At 40.1% G+C, this 19,622-nt stretch overlaps 1 protein-coding gene across 7 annotated transcripts in view; it reads left to right on the forward strand.

The window, feature by feature from the left end:
• The first annotated feature begins 7,564 nt into the window (after positions 1-7,564).
• Positions 7,565-19,622, forward strand: part of TPP2 (tripeptidyl peptidase 2) — a 52,010-nt gene continuing 39,952 nt past the window's right edge. For 2 of the 7 annotated variants that reach the window (XM_020795555.3, XM_020795556.3), the window contains exons 1-7: positions 7,652-7,910; positions 12,482-12,610; positions 13,650-13,745; positions 14,573-14,677; positions 15,970-16,094; positions 17,100-17,263; positions 18,111-18,265. In XM_020795555.3, coding sequence (XP_020651214.3) covers positions 7,746-7,910; positions 12,482-12,610; positions 13,650-13,745; positions 14,573-14,677; positions 15,970-16,094; positions 17,100-17,263; positions 18,111-18,265 — 939 coding nt within the window. In that variant the 5' untranslated portion in view covers positions 7,652-7,745. Of the gene's footprint in view, positions 7,911-12,481; positions 12,611-13,649; positions 13,746-14,572; positions 14,678-15,969; positions 16,095-17,099; positions 17,264-18,110; positions 18,266-19,622 lie in introns of all 7 variants that reach the window. The other 5 variants (XR_013544064.1, XR_013544065.1, XR_013544066.1 and 2 more) reach the window with 5 other exon arrangements.

Below are 19,622 nucleotides of genomic sequence, written 5' to 3' on the forward strand. Positions count from 1 at the left end.
TATTGTGTACAGTGGACACAGGAACATTAAGATCTCTGGAGATGGACTTGTATCCTTGAGATTGTCTATGTTTTTCTGCAATTTTTTATCTCAAATCCAACAACTCTTTACACTTCATTTTTTTCTCCATGCTCAGTGTCACACACAACACAAAGATTGAGTCAACTTTTCTTCATCTTAACTGGTTGCAAGTGTGATTATTATATTGACCACACCTCTTACTTGTGACAGGTGAATACAAATTAAAGGAGCATCACATGCTTGAAATTATTTCTTACTATTTAGACAGGGTGCCAATAATCTTGGCCAGTGCATTTTTGGGTTTCTGTGTGATATTGTATCAGATTTGACTTCTCTTCGCTGTGTTTTTTGTTGTTCCAATGCAAACAAAAGAAATGAACATGAGTACCAAAACATTTGCAACTGCAACAATTTTCTGATAGAAGGGTTGCGTTTTTCTAACACAATTCCAAGTGTGCCAATATTTTTGGCCATGACTGTAGATATCACACTGTGTTTTTACACATTACTGTTCAGGAGAATCCGAGCTGTTTATCACTATGTCTTGCTCACTTATATCTCTGGACATTATGGGTGGGTGTTTGTTATCCAGCTCATGCAATACTGGTTTTTGGAATCATTTTTAGGACAACCAGTAATATGTGGTATTGCAGTAAAAGCATTGTAGGATAATGATTATCCTTTTCTTACTAGGATTCTTTGTGTGGAAACTCAAAATCCTTTGTGGAGATACAAGCCATGCTCATGAGGAACTGACTCACTATGTTCAGTAGATTACACCTATGTCTTCTTTCAAGTCATGGATTTCTAAGAACTTCTATGTAATGGGAAGCTATTCAACTTGAGTGTGTTGTCCCTCACTTGTTGAATTAAGATAAAACTGCCTCGTTCTTTGATCCTTCCATCTTTAGCTATATTTATAGGTTCCTTAAAGTCGTTCTCTTCAAGATCATCATCATGTGCCATCTGCTGATATTTGAGCAATGTATATTTATGTGTATGTGATTATTTATGATGTGCTAGCTAAGAGCAGAATGTGATATTTGCATAGAATGTCTTTAACCAATCAGATATCTATTGTCAGCTAGGCTGGTATAAAAGGCACTATCAGCCAGGAGTCTGTATTACACAATGGAGATGAGACCCAGATAGGGACTGATAGGGCCGACAGGGTCTCTTACAATGTGTACCTCAGACACTCAGACTGAAATATAAAGATATAACTGTATAATATGTACTAGAGCTAAATAATATTATAAATAAAACAATATCATGAAGTGATAACTATTTACCAGTGAATGTCTGTCATACAAAATCACCAAGCACTGTGCTTATGTAATATAGTGGGGGGGGGGGTGTATAAAAGTTATTTATTATTTATAAACCAAGTTACTAGTATTTATTCAAATAACCATTGCTGGCACAAACACGCAAAACAGGAGAATAACATTTTATTTTATACTTTACAAATAGTGGTGGTTTATATGCAAATGCTTCCAGCTGCAATATGCTAATTGTGCTACTTTACAAGTTATAATCGATGTATTATAACCAAAACCCAACACTGTCAAGTCTGGATTGATTCTAACAGTCAGACCAGCCAGGATATCAGAGGGAGGAGGTAATCCAGCAGTGCAAAGCAGATCATGAAAAAAGTGGGATCAAAAAACAAAAACTAAAGTCACTAGCAAAAGCTGGTGGATTTGTGAAGCTGGAAGCAAATTTGTGACCAGTGGATCTCCACATCTGGAAGATGGCTCATGTCAGCTGATGTATTTGCTGAAAGCCACTGGATTTTGGTAAATGGAAGCTGTTAAAGTTTGCATTTGGAAGCCAATAATGTCACATGATGGAAGCTGGTGCAGCTGAAGAATCTTGGCGGATAGTTCTGGAGTGGAACAATCCTGTGTATGTAAATAGGGTGGCTGATGGGATGGATAGTAGCCAGCAGATATTTCTTTGCATTTGTCAGCTGGCTTGTGCATAACACAACTATTTGTTAGTTGACTGAATGTGTAGTATGCTTGTTGTTGTTTAGTCGTTAAGTTGTGTCTGACTCTTCGTGACCCCATGGACAAGAGCATGCCAAGCCCTCCCATCTTCCACTGCCTCCCGGAGTCAAATTCATGTTGGTAGCTTCGATGACACTGTCCAACCATCTTGTCCTTTGTCATTCACTTCTCCTCCTGCCTTCACACTTTTCCAACATCAGGGTTTTTTCCAGGGAGTCTTCTTTTCTCATGAGATGGCCAAAGTATTGGAGCCTCAGCTTCAGGATCTGTCCTTCCAGTAAGCACTCAGGGTTGATTTCCTTCAAAATGGATAGGTTTGTTCTCTTTGCAGTCCAGGGGACTCTCAAGAGTCTCCTCCAGCACCACAATTCAAAAGCATCAATTCTTCAGCAGTCAGCCTTCTTTATGGTCCAGCTCTCACTTCTATACATCACTACAGGAAAAACCATGGCTTTGACTATGCGGACATTTGTCTGCAAGGTGATGTCTCTTCTTTATAAGATGTTGTCTAGGTTTGTCATCACTTTCCTCCCAAGAAGCAGGAGTCTTTTACTTTTGTGGCTGCTGTCACCATCTGCAGTGATCATGGAGCCCAAGAAAGTAAAATTTGTCACTGCCTTCATATCTTCTCTAGTTGATCTCTAGTTCCTCTGCCCCTTTGAAATCCAGCTTGTACTTCCGGGAGTTCTCGGTCCACATACTGCTGAAGCCTACTTTGTAGGATTTTGCACATAACCTTGCTAGTGTGTGAAATGAGCGCAATTGTATGGTAGCTGGAGCATTCTTTGGCACTGCCCTTCTTTGGGACTGGGATGTAGACTGATCTTTTCCAATCCTCTGGCCACTGCTGAGTTTTCCAAACTTGATGGCATACTGAGTATAGCACCTTAACAGGTTTTAAATAGTTCAATGCCATCCCCTCCACTGGCCTTGTTGTTAGCCATGCTTTCTAAGGCCTACTTGACTTCACTCTCCAGGATGCCTGGCTCAGGGTCAGCAACTACACTATTTGGGTTGTCCGGGACATCCAGATCTTTCTGGTATAATTCCTCTGTGTATTCTTGCCACCTCTTCTTGATGTCTTCTGTTTCTGTTAGGTCCCTCCCATTTTTGTCCTTTATCATGTCCATCTTTCCACAAATATTCCTTTAATATCTCTAATTTTCTTGAACAGATCTCTGGTTTTTCCTTTTCTATTGTTTTTCTCTATTTCTTTGCACTGTTCGTTTAAGAAGGCTCTCTTGTCTCTCCTTGCTATTCTTCAGATGTCTGCATTCAATTTTCTGTAACTTTCCCTGTTTCCCTTGCATTTTGTTTCCCTTCTCTTCTCTGCTATTTCTAAGGCCTCGTTGGAAGCCACTTTGCTTTCTTGCATTTCCTTTTCTTTGAGATGGTTTTTGTTGCTGCCTCCTGTACAATGTTGCAAGCCTCCATCCATAGTTCTTCAGGCACTCTGTCCACCAAATCGAGTTCCTTAAATCTGTTCTTCCACTGTATATTCATAAGGGATTTGATTTAGATTATACCTACTTTCTTCAGTTTAAGTTTGAGTTTTGCTATAAGAAGCTGATGATCAGAGCCACAATTAGCTCCAGGTCTTGTTTTTGCTGACTGTATCGAGCTTCTCCATCTTTGGCTGCAGAGGACATAATTAATCTGATTTCGGTATTGCCCATCTGGTGATGCCCATGTGTAGAGCTGCCTCTTGTGTTGTTGGAAAAGAGTGTTTGTGATGACCAGCTTGTTCTTTTGACAAAATTGTATTAGCCTTTGCCCTACTTCATTTTGAACTCCAAGGCCAAACTTCCCTGTTGTTCCTTTTATCTCTTGACTCCCTACTTTATCATTCCAATCCCCTATAATGAGAAGAACATCTTTCTTTGGTGTCAGTTCTAGGTGTTGTAAGTCTTCATGGATTTGGTCAATTTCAGCCTCTTCAGCATTGGTGGTTGTGCATAAACTTAGATTACTGTGATGTTGAAAGGTCTGCCTTGGATTCATATTGAAATCATTCTATCATTTTCGAGACTGTATCCCAGTACAGCTTTTCCCACTCTTTTGTTGACTATGAGGGCTACTCCATTTCTTCTATGGGATACTTGCCCACAATAGTAGATATAATTGTCTGAATTGAATTTGCCCATTCCCGTCAATTTTAGTTCACTGACACTCAGGATGTCAATGTTTATTCTTGCCATTTTTTGTTTGACCACGTCCAGCTTACCAAGGTTCATAGATCTTACATTCCAGGTTCCTATGCAGTATTTTTCTTTGCAGCATCGGACTTCCCTTTCACTTCCTGGCACATCCACAGCTGAGCGTCCTTTGTTTCTGGTCATGGGGTTTTCTTGGCAAAGATACTGGAGTAGGTTGCCAGTTCCTACTCCAGGTGGATCGCGTTTAGTCAGAAGTCTTCATTATGACCTCTCCGTCTTGGGTGTCCCTGCCCATAGCTTCTCTGAGTTACTCAAGCCCCTTCACCACAACAAGGCAGCAATCCGTGAAGGGGTAGTATGCGTAGGTGCTAGCAAAAATAGTTTTCAAGATGTTGCATGGCTCGAATAAAAGTTCAAGATGTTGCATGGCTGGAATAAACACAATATGAATATAAGCTGAATCAGGATTGTATAAGTTGCGTAACAAAGCTTATCTCTACATTGGAGAAACCAAACAGCCACTAAACAAGAGAATGGTCCAGCACAGGAGAGGCAATGGTTCAGGACCACAATCAGCAGTGTTCCTTCATTTGAAGGACAAAGGACACTCATTTGATGACCAAGATGTACTAATTTTGGACCAAGAAGATAAGTGGTTTGAAAGGGGTTAGGAAGGCCATACATGTACATATAGAAAATCCCTCACTCAACAGGGGTGGAGGTCTTAGATACAACCTGTCTCCTATTTATCATGCTACCCTTTCATCCTTCCCAAAAAAGATTAGGACTACAAACACCAGAAAGACCACTGTTAACAATCATTAACAACTCATGACAATGGGTGGAGGACTGCAGAAGTGAGATTATCCCTCGCCCTATGGACCTTTGTCCATCTAACAGGCCTATTCAGACCAGGGGGAAGTGAAACCAATGTGGAGGATGTATCAGGGATCTCCTACCAACTCTCCTCAGACTGAAGAAGCTACTTGGATGAGTAATGACACATTTCAACCTAATAAGAAAGAAGTCCAGTTGCCATGACTCAACTTCCAGATAAACCTCACCTAGATAACTGAGAATCTTCACAGATACAAATGATAGCTGTTTTTCAACAAGTTCTCCAGGTATTAATTTGTGAGGCACAACAATCCCAAAGAAATTTCTGTGTAAGTGCAGACACCTGGATTATCATTAATGCTAGGATGAAACTTGTTTGTAACAACAACAGTGACTCATTCACCTAGGTCACTGGTTCTTAACCTTTGTTACTCAGATGTTTTTGGACTGTAACTCCCAGAAGCCTTCACCATCAGCTCTGCTGGCTGAGGTTTCTGGGAGTTGCAGTTCAAAAACACCTGAGTAACAAAGGTTAAGAACCACTGACCTAGGTGATCAATCATTTTATGTGTGAACTGGCCCTTTACCTGACTGTGTGTTTGGAGAGGGGTAGCTTTGAGTTCAGATTCCAGTGTCTGTGGATTCAGATAATTGAGGTCTTTTGTACTTCTTCCAATTTCCATGAAAAACACTTTCAGCTGACCATTGCTACGAGTCAAACATGACTTTGGTAACTGCTGCTACTGGTCTTATTTTCAAATCTTATATGCTGTCAATGTGCCAAACAGAACTTGATGATTATAATCCCTGTATTATGGAGGAGGCTTAGAGATCAACTGACATTCCTAGTGACATGTATGTCCTATGGAGCTTTGGATTGTTTCCAGTGAACATTCTTGTCTTTCAGTTTACATTGTTATTCTTAACTAGGACTGATGGCCTGTAAATAATTGCACAAGTTGTTTGTGGTTGGATGTTCATAGTCTCTACATAGCATCCGGAGAAAGAGAAACTGTGTTATTGAATTTGTCCATTTCTTCTTTGTGAATGTACAATTATGCATTCAAAATGATTCAAGGGAATTAATGCAATCATGCATTTAACTTGTTTTAAAACTGAGTTGAAAAGGAAGGCCATTTAAAAAAACCAATAGCAAGTTGATGTAAAATGCATAGTTTTGTGCTTCAGTATCTATCTTGAGAGTCCCCTGGACTGCAAGGAGAACAAACCTATCAATTCTAAAGGAAATCAAGCCTGAGTGCTCACTGGAAGGACAGATCCTGAAGCTGAGGCTCCAATACTTTGGCCATCTCATGAGAAGAGAAGACTCCTTGGAAAAGACCTTGATGTTAGGAAAGTGTGACGGCAAGAGGAGAAGGGGATGACAAGAGGATGAGATGGTTGGACAGTGTCATTGAAGCTCCCAACATGAATTTGACCCAACTCCGGGAGGCAGTGGAAGTCAGGAGGGCCTGGTGTGCTCTGGTCCATGGGGTCAAGAAGAGTCGTATACGACTAAACAATAACAACAATCTATCATGAAAAAGAGCAGCAGAAACTCACTGAGTTCTTTCATATTTAACTTCAGTTACTCCAAGAATATTAGGGCAGCAAAACATATACTTCTTTTCAGTCTTCACCCCTGTCAGCCACCCGAGGTAGGTTAAGCTCACTGAGAGTAACTGGCTACAGATCATCTGCTGCTTTTTAAACAGGTATTTCAAGAGTGTGACCTGCCTTTTCGGCCATTCAAGTTCAACCCGCCGCATTATTTGGCAGGGGCCAAAATAAATGCCTTTAAGTCTTTCTTGTTTCCCTAAGTAACATAGGGAAGACAGGTCGCCTGCATTATCCCTCCACCAACTACAATGACCATCAGGCTTCTCCCGCTTCCTTAAATCAAGCCCGTAGAGCCCTCGAGACGTTTCCTCGACCAAACTCAGCTTAAAACAGAACTCAACTCCGGTCCCAAAACGAACATCTACCTCTAGATTAAGAGACGGCAACTCGAGGCGCCTCACAGGCTGGACTGCAACTCCCATCATCCCTCACCCTCCGGGGGCTCATGGGAGATGCAGTCCAGGGGAGTTCGAAAATCGCCCACCCCCTCTCTATAACAGCATCCTCCTGTCGCTTAGGGCCAGTCTCTCCAGCATAGAGCCAAAGGAACTTGCCCCGATCCGGTAACTGTCGTGTGCCCACCGACCTCAGGGACGCTCGCCCTAGTGCCTCCCCCGACCCCCCCCATCGGAGACCGCCCTTCTCTTTGCCGGACATGTATCGCCCTCCTCCATAGAAGGCCCATCAACACATCGATCTCGCGTGATCGAACGGATCGCGAGCCAATAAGCAGCTTCGTCCCCTTCTCCCTTGGTACGCGCCGGAATCCATCGGGGGCCAGCCTCCCCTCGAACTCTCCACCTCCCCTTGTCCGCCCCCGTCCTTTTGGAATCCATATAAACTTCTGCCGCCACTCTTCGCGGCGCGGATTGGCACCTCCTTGGTCCCCATTGGTTCGAGCGCTGAGCGCATGCGCCTGCTGGGGAAAGAAGCCCCGACGGCCGTTCTTCTTTCCAACAGTTCCCGGCTGGGCGTTACGTCACCGTGGTCTGCGCGCGCCGCCTCCCCCCAGTTTTTCCTTTCCGTGTCGCGTGCGTGGTTGGTTCCTCTTCCCCCCCCCCTCACCTATCTCTCTCTCTCTCTCTCTCTCTCTCCCAACATGGCGGCGGGGGCTGGGGAAGAGCAGTTCCCGTTCCAAGGGCTCCTGCCTAAGAAGGAGACCGGCGCTGCTTCCTTCCTCGCCCGGTACCCGGAGTATGACGGACGGGGAGTCTTAATGGCCATTTTGGACACGGGTGTGGACCCCGGAGCGCCGGGCATGCAGGTCAGAGAGGCCGTGGGATACCTGTTGGTCTGGGGAATGCTCTTCCTCCTCCTCTACCTTCACTCCTCCCCCCCCCCCCACACATACCATCGATTTGGATGTATTAGGAAGTTTAATAGCCAGTTATTGTTACTGTTGGTAAAGCAGTTAAGGGACGAGTCAGTTAATGGTGGTGAAGATTCCTGTAGCAATTTTCTGAGCGGACACAGAGGCTGGCAAGCGGGGGGGGGGGGTCTGCTTGTGTAAGGGGTTTAAGGCCTTTGTAGTTCGTGGGGATTTTAACTTGGGGATTAAAAAAAAAGATGCTAGGCAAATGTAGCTGTATTAAACTTGAAAACAAAAAAATGTAAGATGTTGGATGCACGTCTAGTTCAGTATCTTATTTCTTACAGGGACCACCAAAGTGCCGCAAACGCAACATAAACAAGAGAATAGGCATAATCAACAGGGTTCTGCTGTTGTCAGAATATGGAACTAGCTTGTAACTGTTGTAACCTATGGCCATTGGTGTTCTTAACTTTCTTATCTTAAATGTAAGCAGATGTATTACAAAATGAGCAGGCATCGTTGAGTGTCATGGCAAACCAGGATTTAATTGAAACTCTGGCTTATGGTTGATGAGCCACTATATTGGCCTTCTTTGTCAGTTGGTCCCACTTGGATTGGAGCAGCTAAACAAACCATGGGCCAAAAGTTTGTGCTCTGTTTTAGCACGACATCTGTAGCCTGCAGGAGTAGTCTGTCTGGATTGTCTCAAACAAAGCAGAATAACAATCTGTGATTGTGGTAAATTTGCATCTCTGGCTTTTGTGGAAGAGAAAATCTAGAAAGCTGCCTTCTGCTAGGCTGAATGCTGCTTGAAACCATTGGCTGAGGATCCATTGTTAGTTTAGCCATTTGCTGCAAGTGGAAGCTGTCGGGCAGCTGGAGTCAGCGTACTGGTTTGGACACAACATGATTGGTGTGATGTTCAGACCTGGCCAGTGTCTGCTGGACACTCTTGTCCACAAAAGTTCTTGGTATAGTACAGGCCAAATAGTTCTTTCAGAGACAGAAGTTAAAGAACAATAAATTGTTTGTGTACAAGAAGTTGTGTGAATGACATTTGGGAGAGAGCTAGTAATTAGACAAAGGTGTTAACATGCCATCAATTCCCTTCTGACTTATAGCAACCCTATGAATCAGTGACCTCCCAAGAAGTCCTATTGTCAATGGCCCTGCTTAGCTCAAATAAACTCAAGGCCGTGTGGACAAGGCATGCAGTATATAGTTAGGTGCAGTGTAGAACAGAATTATGTGTTGTAGTTCAATCCCATTCATCTTATCTACTGTGTTGAAAACAATAGCAAGTGAAAAAAGAATAAATGTCAAACATATTAACTCTCTTAGTATTTTAATGCTAGGTTTATTTATTTATTTGTTTGACTTGTATCTTGTGCATCTAGTGGTGAGCCACTACTCTAAGCAACTTACAAAGGAACATATAATGCAACATTAAAAAGCCAAACCAGTTCTGCACACAAGAGGTTGAGTAACTTCCTGTAACTATAGTTGTGTTTATTGTGTTTGGATTAATTATTTTCAACAGTGTGATTTCTAATCAGAATTAAATCTTAAGAGAACGCCTTGAATAATAATGGGTAAGAGAAGGAAGGAGGTAGTATTTATTTTGCCTGATGAGTGGGCACATCACTTGCTAAGTGGTAAATATCCCTTGCCCTTGTTAAATCAGATTAAAGTCAGTGACCACAAAATAGCATTCATAGACATATTGTAACACTGTTGCCTTCTCTGGAGCCTAAGATAGACTAACTACTACATGCAATTGTTGCTGTTGCTTCTTGTAGTAGGAGTGTGAGTGGAATCATAGATGTGGATCTTCTTGCTTGGACAGGAAATGACAGGTTCTTTTGCTGATCTTGCACCAAAATTTTATCTTTTTGTTTTAAAATAAAGAACATTAATGGGCAAAGAGAGAGGGGAGTCTCTTGACCATTATTTGTTGAAAGTCAAATAATGTTTGACTTTCAACAAATACTTAGCACTGTAGCAAACTTAGCACTGTAGCAAACATTCTATAAAGCTTTGAGTTCAAAAAGGGTTGCTTCATGGTTTCTTCTTCCAGTCTAACAGCAACATTTTGTCTCTTTTAGGGATGAAGGTTCCTTAAACTTTTGGGACTAAATCCAGTTGCTAGACCCAACCAGAGTAGATTTATTAAATCAATGAGACTTACATTGATGATTCAGTGGATCTACTTTACTTGGGAGTAGAAATTGAATTTAGGCCTTGCAGTGCTTTGCAAATATGTGAAATATTTTTTGAAAGGTGTGTAGAAATTTAACCTGTCATAAAATCAGCCAAAGTAAAACTTTTCTTATTTAAACTGACTGGGTTGATCTCATAAACTGAGAGAGATGAATACATCGAATAGGTTCTGGTAAATTCTTGTAGAAGTTGTGCATCTGAATGTATGCAGATGATGGATATCTGACAAGTGTCTTGAAAGGTTAGAGAGGTTCTGTTTAAATTAGGCATATTGTGATTATATTAACATTTACCTTTGGGGAAACCTTTGTACCATTAGACTTAATTAGTTATACAGAGTGTGGTTGCTGATTTGGTGTATGTTTACAGTTACTGTCATTTTTAGAAAATGTACTCTGTGCAGATTGGCATTCTTTAACTTTGAAAACCTCAGTGCAAATTTTAACAAATCAGGTTCCCAGCAATTTGAAGGGAGAGTAAAAATCCATTGTTGTCAACCTTGAAAGTAAAATGTGTAGGGTTTCAAATGTTTTGTTTTATCGCTGTAGGTTTCAACGTTTTACCATTCTACCCAGAATGGGTATGGTCAATGCTTAGGTAGTTTATATTTTCTATGTGTAACTGATGAATAGCGATAAAACTAAGACTGCTGGTTAGTATTTTGCTCATACTGCTTCCAAGTTACCAAAGTAAATTTTGAGATCCTGCATCCTATCAATCAGTTTTGCTCCTTTTTTGTTTTTACATATTTTTAAATAGTGTGTGTTGGATTGTTGAGTTTCCTGCTGTGTGAAGTCTGATGTGAAATCTAAATTAATTTCTTTTTCTTCAGAATTGCTTTTTGTGGCAATTTTTAAAAATTACTTATTATTTCCTGTCAAGAACATGTCTCTGTTCGCCATAGCCTCCCACCTGTCCTTTAAGATTATTAAGGTTGCAGTGATATCCTGTTTGCTAAACAACTTTATACTAATTTCTTCCTATTCCAGCCCACAATCCAGTGGAATGCAGGTTCACATATTTTTTGCCATACTTTCTTTAAGAAATGTCTCTGTGGGTGAAGGATTTTAATAGCCCTAATTGGTACTTCAGCCATAATTGGTTCAAGAATATTATCCTTGGATATGGTTTGCATTCCAGTTTTCTCGCATTGTTTATTTTCAAACTGCTGCTCTATAAACCTGCTTGCTTGCTAAGGCCTTTGTCATCAGTGAGGGTCTTCTTAAATGTTGTATCCAACGCAGTCAGGACCAGGGACAGGGCCTTCTCCTTAGCTGTATCTAGTTTCTGAAAGTCCTTCATGAGAGAGGCTCTTCTTCCTTTTCTCCCACCCATGACATTCAGCCATTTAATGAAAAGCCTTTTGGAAAACTCACATTACTCCACTTGGTTTCATCTGACCTCTAATTCTAGTACTGCTACCATGTTTCCCCGAAAACCAGACAGGGTCTTATATTAATTTTTGCTCCAAATACACATTAGGGCTTATTTTCAGGGGATGTTTTATTTTCTTCATGTACAACAATCTACATTTATTCAAATGCAGTCATGTCATCTTCTTCTGGTTGCTGCAATATGGTGGATGGAAGGGTTACACTTAACTGGGGCTTATTTTTGGGGTAGGGCTTATATTACAAGCATCTTGAAAAATCATACTAGAGCTTATTATCAGGACTCAGACCTGGGCAAAATGTGACCCTCTAGATGTTGCTGAACTGCAACTCCCAGCAATCCTATCCCACACAGCCAATAGTGAGGAGTGTTGGGATTTGCAGTTCAGCAACTTCTGGAGGGCCACACTTTGCCCAGGTCTGGGTTAGGTCTTATTTTCAGGGAAACAGGGTATATTTTTTCCTGCTGTTTTGTGGATTTAGTTTTCTTGCCATCTTGAGATTAGTTTGTACTTTCATTTTGTTATTTTTTTTTGTTCTTGTTATATAAGTTGCTTTAGATTTAGGGAAGACACCTATATGTAACAGTCTGCTTGCACTCTAAAATCAGCATTGGATGCTCTCTGTGTGTGTACCTGTTTGTAAGAGCAATGAGGTGAGCAGACACAAGGGACAGAGTTTTCTCCATACTATCCTCCATGTGTGGAACTTGTTACCTGACCCTATCCACTTACTGGTCTTTTAATAAAACAAATGATAAGCAGACACCTTTTACCAAATCAAACTGAGGAAGATGTACTGCAGATAGGTGGTAATGCACATTAATAGTTTGTATTTTTTTAAAGTGCTGTGTTGTATACACAACATTTGTGGCTTCAGTAGTTGCATCTTTATTTCATTCTTTTTCTTCAGATTACAACTGATGGAAAACCCAAGATAATTGACATAATAGATACAACAGGCAGTGGTGATGTAAACACCTCAACTGTTATAGAACCAAAAGATGGAGAAATCATTGGTCTTTCAGGAAGAACTCTGAAGGTAATGGTTATTATGTCATAAATAGGATGGTTTCTTTTCATGCTAAATATACAGTTATTTAAATCAGTGGTTCTTAACGTGGGCGATAATGCCCCCCAGGGGGCGATTTCATTTTTCAGGGGGGCGGTAGAACGAAAAGGGGCGGCGTGGGGGCGCTGGAGCAGAAGGGGGGTGGTAGGGGGGCGCTGGAGCAAGCCAAACCTGTGAAGATGGCTGCAGCCTTTTTACAGTGTGCATGAATATATATTTTCCTCCAATTTTAATTTAGTTTCAGACTTTTTGTCTTGAAATTTTTAGTTCCTGCATTTGTTTTTATGCCCTTTTTATATTTCTTTTTGCGTCTTAAAATTCACTTGCAACTAAATCATTAAATGTTACTTTTTGGGGGGCATTTCATTTTCTTGGAATTTAATTTTGTTTTCAGGGGTCATTGGATTTAAGTGTCTTAAATAAACAAACAAACAAACAAACAAACAAATAAGATATCATCACCGCGGGGAGGGGGGCGATGATAACTTCCTCAATGGCTCAAGGGGGCGTTTCTTTCAAAAAGGTTAAGAACCACTGATTTAAATAATTTTGAACCTATGCTCTATAGTAATATTTAAAATCTTCTATCATTCCAAATTTTCCTGCCCACTTATATCTATATAAACTTGTAAATGGTCCAAGGGAGTTTACCTTCAGTTAGGTATATAGATCTCCAGCCTCACTTATATATCTGTCCAGTTTTCTTCATCTGCTTTTATAGAGGAGAATAGTATGATAGCTATTTTCCACAGAAGGAGGTGGGAAACAGTGTAGCATGCAAGTACAAGCTGAGAATCTAAATTCTGTTCTTAAAAATAGTTAAGGACAGCTTGGGTATTGTTTTCACTTATGAAAATCTGCTATAGATCTGCTTACTGCTCCTGTTCTGTGCATAGGTACCAGAGAATGAGCCACGTTGAATTTAGGGAACTTATGTGCCTCATCAGTTGAAGTGAACAGAAAAGCAAACGTATGGAAATCTCTAAACCTTTCCTTTTTTTCTCACCAGGTCCCAACAGATTGGATAAATCCTTCTGGAAAGTATCACATTGGCTTAAAAAATGGTTATGACATCTATCCTAAAGCGCTTAAAGAAAGAATCCAGGTATTACCTTTTTGCATCTTGTAATTTTTGTTGTTGTTTGTAATCCCAGTGACAAACTATAGACTGGCATAGATTCTTGCATTTTCTCCTTTCCTTGTGTACTGTGATAGTTACCTCTTTTTGTTCAGCATTACATTTAACTGGCAAATTATGTTTTGTGTTCATCTTATATCAAGTTTTTTTAAAAAAATCTTATTTGCTGGTCTTTGCCAAATCATAGTTTGCTGGTTCAGATGTAAAGACAAGCCATGGCTTTTGTGAAAGATGAAGAAAGAGAATCAGGGAGACTTGGAGTAAAGTATACAGCACGTTCATTAACACATGGCTTGTTAAATAGAAACAAAACCTCTACACCTGTACTTCACATTATTTTAAAAGGTTATTAACCTTTGCTTCTGTTTCCTTAGAACTTTGTTTTGTTCCTTGTGCCAGAGCAGTTAAAGCTAGAAAGTGGGCCAGGGCTTCCTTTTCTCACCTTTGCAGCTTGGCTTGATGCTTTTTAAATGTTGCACCCCTGAAGGCTGTTTTATCACTTGGCTGTTTCAGCCCCAAAAATGGTGGAGTGGTATTACACCCATTTTGACATGAGATAGGATACGGTTTGATTTGCTATGGGATAATGTTTGTGTGTACTAGAGCAGGGGTCCCCAACCTTGGGCCTCCAGATGTTCTTGGACTACACCTCCCAGAAGCCTTCACCGCCACCTCTGCTGGCCAGGATTTCTGGGGGTTGAAGTCCAAGAACATCTGGAGGCCCAAGGTTGGGGACCACTGTACTAGAGAGTATCAGTATGTCGGTATCTAATCAAGTTCACATATAACTTCAGAAAGAACGCAAGGAGAAGCTTTGGGATCCTGCTCACAGATTGGCACTAGCAGAAGCTTGTAGGAAACAAGAGGAATTTGAAGCCGCTCACAGCACTCCATCACAGGTTTGGGCTAATTTAAAAAACTTTTTTCTGTTAAAAAAAATCTACATTTTAATGACAGTTTATTTCAGAAGCAAAGAAAATTAAATCTTATTTGTTAAATGTTACTTTGGCAGAATGTAATTGGCTTTAAACATGTATTGCCTTCTTAAGCTGTAGGCTGCTTTCACATAACAAATGCCTGCTTAGAGTTTAGAAGTAAATACATAGATCATTCTAAGTGACAGCTAAGTACTAAATAGCTGCTAAATTATGTTTGCGTGGATTAAAAGTAAAGTCTAAATCACTCAGAGAGAAGGTAAGAATGAGAACTAAATAGCTTTAGCAACTTCAATTTTATTTTTTCTTGACCTGCTCTTTGATCCAGCTTTGTTCTGCCAGGTCAGAGTTATCAGTAAAAGCATATTTTACCAGTTGCATTTGTCATACCAGTTGCTACTGGAAAATGATGAATATCAGTTTAACATATGAGATTACTATAGTGTAATCTGTATGGAACTGCCTATTGAAAGAGTATAAAAACTTGTTCTTGGGTAGTGTTAATCATAGAGATTATATCTTATTTTTGTTTGTTCACCTATAATTGGTACTAATAAGATTTCAGTTCCTGAGGGGCTAGTGCTGACTTTTAAAGTCTTGGTGGTGTAGTTTAATTTTACTGTGTGAGTTGTCTTATGTGATCATTTTTTATTTCATTTACATATTTACTTTCGAAACAGTATATTAGTACACTGTTGTATTCTTGTGTTTCATTTGCTTAATATTGACTGAATAATTTGTTCAACTCCTCAGTGTAAGGTGCCTTAAATGCCTATTGAATATTTATTTAATGATTTATAATATTTGTACTCCACCTTTCTATTTAAAAAAAGAAGGCAACTTACATCATTAAAATACAATATTTAAAGCTAAAACTAAGTATACAAATACTATAAAGGATCAAACAAATGCCACACTACAAATGGTAAAGAAAAGCAATACCAAAAACACATTCAAAGCAGTAATGCACAACAATCCATTCAGAACTCTCGCTCAGGTAGCTAGTTACTAAGGATAAGCTTGCCTAAAGAATAAAGTCTTTTCTGCTTGAAAGAGAACAGCAAAATGAGGCCAGTCTGGCCTCCTGTGGGAGGGAGTTCCAAAGAGCAGTGACAAAAGGCCGTTTCTCATGTCCCCACCAAACACACCTGTCGTGGGGCCTAGAGAAAGGCTAGAAAGATGCGTTAGGAATATGGCTTGCTTCAAATATCAGGCTTTGGTTTGAATACAGATTCAAGAACTTTTTCATCTTTCAGGAAAGCAAACTAATGAAGGAAGAGTTTCAAAGTCAAGTGGAATTACTAAATTCTTTTGAGAAAAAATACAGTGATCCTGGCCCAGTATATGATTGCTTGGTTTGGCATGATGGTGAAACCTGGAGGTAACCTTTGTCTCTCTTAAGCTATGTATTATCTTTAATGAGTTATCTTGTAGTACTTGTTTAACTCTGTCCTAACCTAGAGGAGGAGGTGGGAGGTAGACACACAGGTAAATGGTGCTTGTGAAATTGCACTGATACCTCCCACTACAGCGTTATGGAATTTTTTGTTCTCCTCCTGTTTATGGAAACAGATGGCAAGTGCTGCCAACAAGGAGGAGAAGACAATGAACTGTATGTGTATTTCTGTTTGAGTGAGTTGCTTATTTCAGAATCAGCATCTCCCATCTTCTCCTTTGTGGAGCTTGTATAGATAGACTGGTAGTGATTTAAGTTCACATATTAATTATAACCAACAAAACCCTTAGTCGAAGGGTCCTAACTAGTATGGTGTGTACAGTGGTGCCTCGCAAGACGGTTTAAAAAAAAAAGTCTTGCAAAGCATCGGTCTCAAAAAAAAGTCTTACGAAGCATCAGTCTCAAAACAAAATGTCTTGCGAAGCACAGTCATAGAAAAAAAGTCTTGCGAAGCACCATAGTGATTGCAAAAACCAATTGTCTTGTGGGTTTTTGGTCCCACGAGGCAATCGTCTAGCGAGGCACTACTGTATCCAGTTTCTCTGAGTATCTGCAATTCCGAAGTCACCTTAAGTGATAAGAAATAGTACTGACTTTCTTTCTGAGTTTTCTAGTTTTATGGAGTGCAAGGAGTCAAATCATAACAGTTTTGACAGTATACCAGTCTGTCAGAGCACTGTCTTGTAAACAGGACAGATCAATACAGGGAAGTGATTCTTACCTTACTGTATGACTTTTGAATAGGAGGTAATAGGAATTTTGTGCCAGGACTGCTACATTATTCAAAAAATGAAGAACCAGCTTATAGCCCTGTGTGATGATGATTATAACCCAAATATTTTGGGTAACACTTCAAAAAAGTATTTGTATTCTTTCTGGAAAAGAAGTGGGTACTATAATGTGTACATGCTTTCCCCCCTCAATTCATAGAGCTTGCATAGATTCAAGTGAAACAGGTGATTTTTCTAACTGCACTGTTCTGCGGAACTACAAAGAAGGTCAAGAATATGGATCTTTTGGCACATCAGAGATGTTGAATTATTCTGTCAATATTTATGATGATGGGAACCTTCTCTCAATTGTGACCAGTGGAGGTAATATTAATCTTATTAATGTAGTTCCTGAGAACAGTTTTTCTGTCTTCCTTTTGCTGAAGAATAGAATTTTGAGAATCAGAAAGTACAACAAAGAAACCTGTTGTTTTTCACTCTCGACCAAACAGATCTATTCTAGAAATAGGAAGGGATGTTGTTGGACATCTTCAGAGTTTCTGAGCATATTTAAAAGCCATGTGCCATATATGGGGGGGGGGATTGGGTGTATAGGAATGTTTATAATATGTTCAAAGATGTCCTAACATGCAGAGTTCTATGCCTTTGATTCACTGTGAGCAGTTGTCCAACACCATTCAGAAAAGACAACTCAAGGGAGAAAAGCATGAGCTATATAGACAATACAATCTCAGAATATCTGTAAATAATGCCTTTTAGCATTCAGTGATATTCAGGTGGTATTAAAACAGTATCATCATTAGCACGCCTGGTTTGTAACTGACAATTTTCTTGTGGAGACTTGTATAGACAGGTATAAAATGTGACTAAAGAATTTCACATTGATAAGAGAACTTCTATATTACATAAGTATTTACGCTCTATATGGGGACCCAAGACAACAGATGAAGTGATTAAAAACAGATATAGAACTTGTGCTATTGAAACTTAGTAAATGTACTAGCAGCTACCAATACTTAATTAAAACAATTGAAAAATACATCACATCAGAAAAAAAGTAAAAATTGCAGCATTCTCCATTTTTAAAAGCTCTTTCCTCAGTAGTCACCTCAGTTGCCCAAAGCATGCATGAAGGGAAAAATTTGCCAACTACTTTCAACCAGAATGGTATGTTCTGCTCTTGTCATTTGGATTGTATGTATCCTTGCAGGAGCACATGGAACACATGTTGCTTGCATAGCTGCTGGATATTTCCCAGATGAACCTGATCGGAATGGTGTGGCCCCAGGTGCACAAATTCTTGCAATAAAGATTGGTGATACAAGATTGAGCACCATGGAAACAGGCACTGGCCTTATAAGAGCTGTAAGTATTGATGGAATTACTGCATGAAAAGTTCTTCAGAGGGTAATCACACTGTTTTGTTGCTGGAAAAACCAACAAAAAGACTTGTGGTATTTTGAAGGCCTTCTTACTGTATAATAACATACATTTTCATGGAGTATAGACCACTTTATTCAATATGTCAGAACTTATGGACTGAAGCTCACAAGCCCTAACCTATAGTATAGGGTAAAATGTTAATGCCTAGTCCCTATGAATAAAACCATTCATTCATTCTTCTACTACCTGCTTCAGCAGTTATACCAGAAAACTGACTTTTGAGTAGAGATGGGGTTAATGCCATTAACGCCATCACAGGTGGCATTAATGAGGGTCCAGCCCCAGGGGGCTGGACAGTCCACTCATCAATCTGCCGCAGTTGCGGACCTCGTGATCCACTCACCACTCCTGGCAGGAGGGAGGAGGACAAGCCTTGTTGCAAGGTCAAAGAGTCGTGAGCAGATCACGTGCCGCAGAGCAACTGGTAGAATCACACTGTGTTTGCAGCGGATCGGTGAGTGGACTGTCTGGCCCCATGGGGCTGGACCCTTGTTAACACCACCCCATCTCTAGTTATGACCAGTCCAAAAAAGTAGCACGCTAAATACAAAGTGGGTAAGGAAAAATAATAATGGCACAGTCTTTTGTCATTTTGGAAGTCCTTTCTGAAAAACCCCCGCAAATGTACCATCTAGTTTGACACTTCATCCTTGAAGCACTGCAAGATTATTTGTTGTTTTTGCTTAGAAGAGCTATCCATAGAAAGACATAGCCACATGTATAATTCCAGGAGGAGTACACAGAATGATTTCAGACTGCTTGTTCATCGAACTGCCATTTTTTGTGAAAACAATATTAGTTTAATAAACTTTTCAGATGTGAGCTAGTATGCTCCTTTCAGAAATTTACAGCTAGGTCATTAAGTATGTGAATGTACACAAAGGTGGACTCAAATTAGATCCAAGCAGTAGCTGCAATGGCAAAGGGAGATAGGCTACATCCAACTTGATTTAAAAAAAGCTTTTTCAATGCAGAATGCTGAAATCTCCCCAGCCAAATTACAGGGAGGAGGGGTACACTTTTGGTTAATATTGTTAGCATTTTACTTTGCTATTAAAATGATGAGTTTTCCAGATTGGTTAATGTGAATCCATAAGCAAGCATGGCCATGATATTGCTACTATGCAGGTTGTCTGTCCGCACTGAAGTATATGAGATGTTGTAAGAGCTGTCAGGAAAAACTTAAGAACTGAACTTTTTCCTTACTGGCCAGTACACTTTCAGGCTTCCCCTTCCAGGTCATCCTTGAGAGACTGTTTATTGCTTCTCTTTCCCATTG

The sequence above is a fragment of the Pogona vitticeps genome, chromosome 3 (genome assembly GCF_051106095.1).
Source record: "Pogona vitticeps strain Pit_001003342236 chromosome 3, PviZW2.1, whole genome shotgun sequence".
In the NCBI taxonomy this organism is placed as follows: Eukaryota; Metazoa; Chordata; class Lepidosauria; order Squamata; family Agamidae; genus Pogona; species Pogona vitticeps.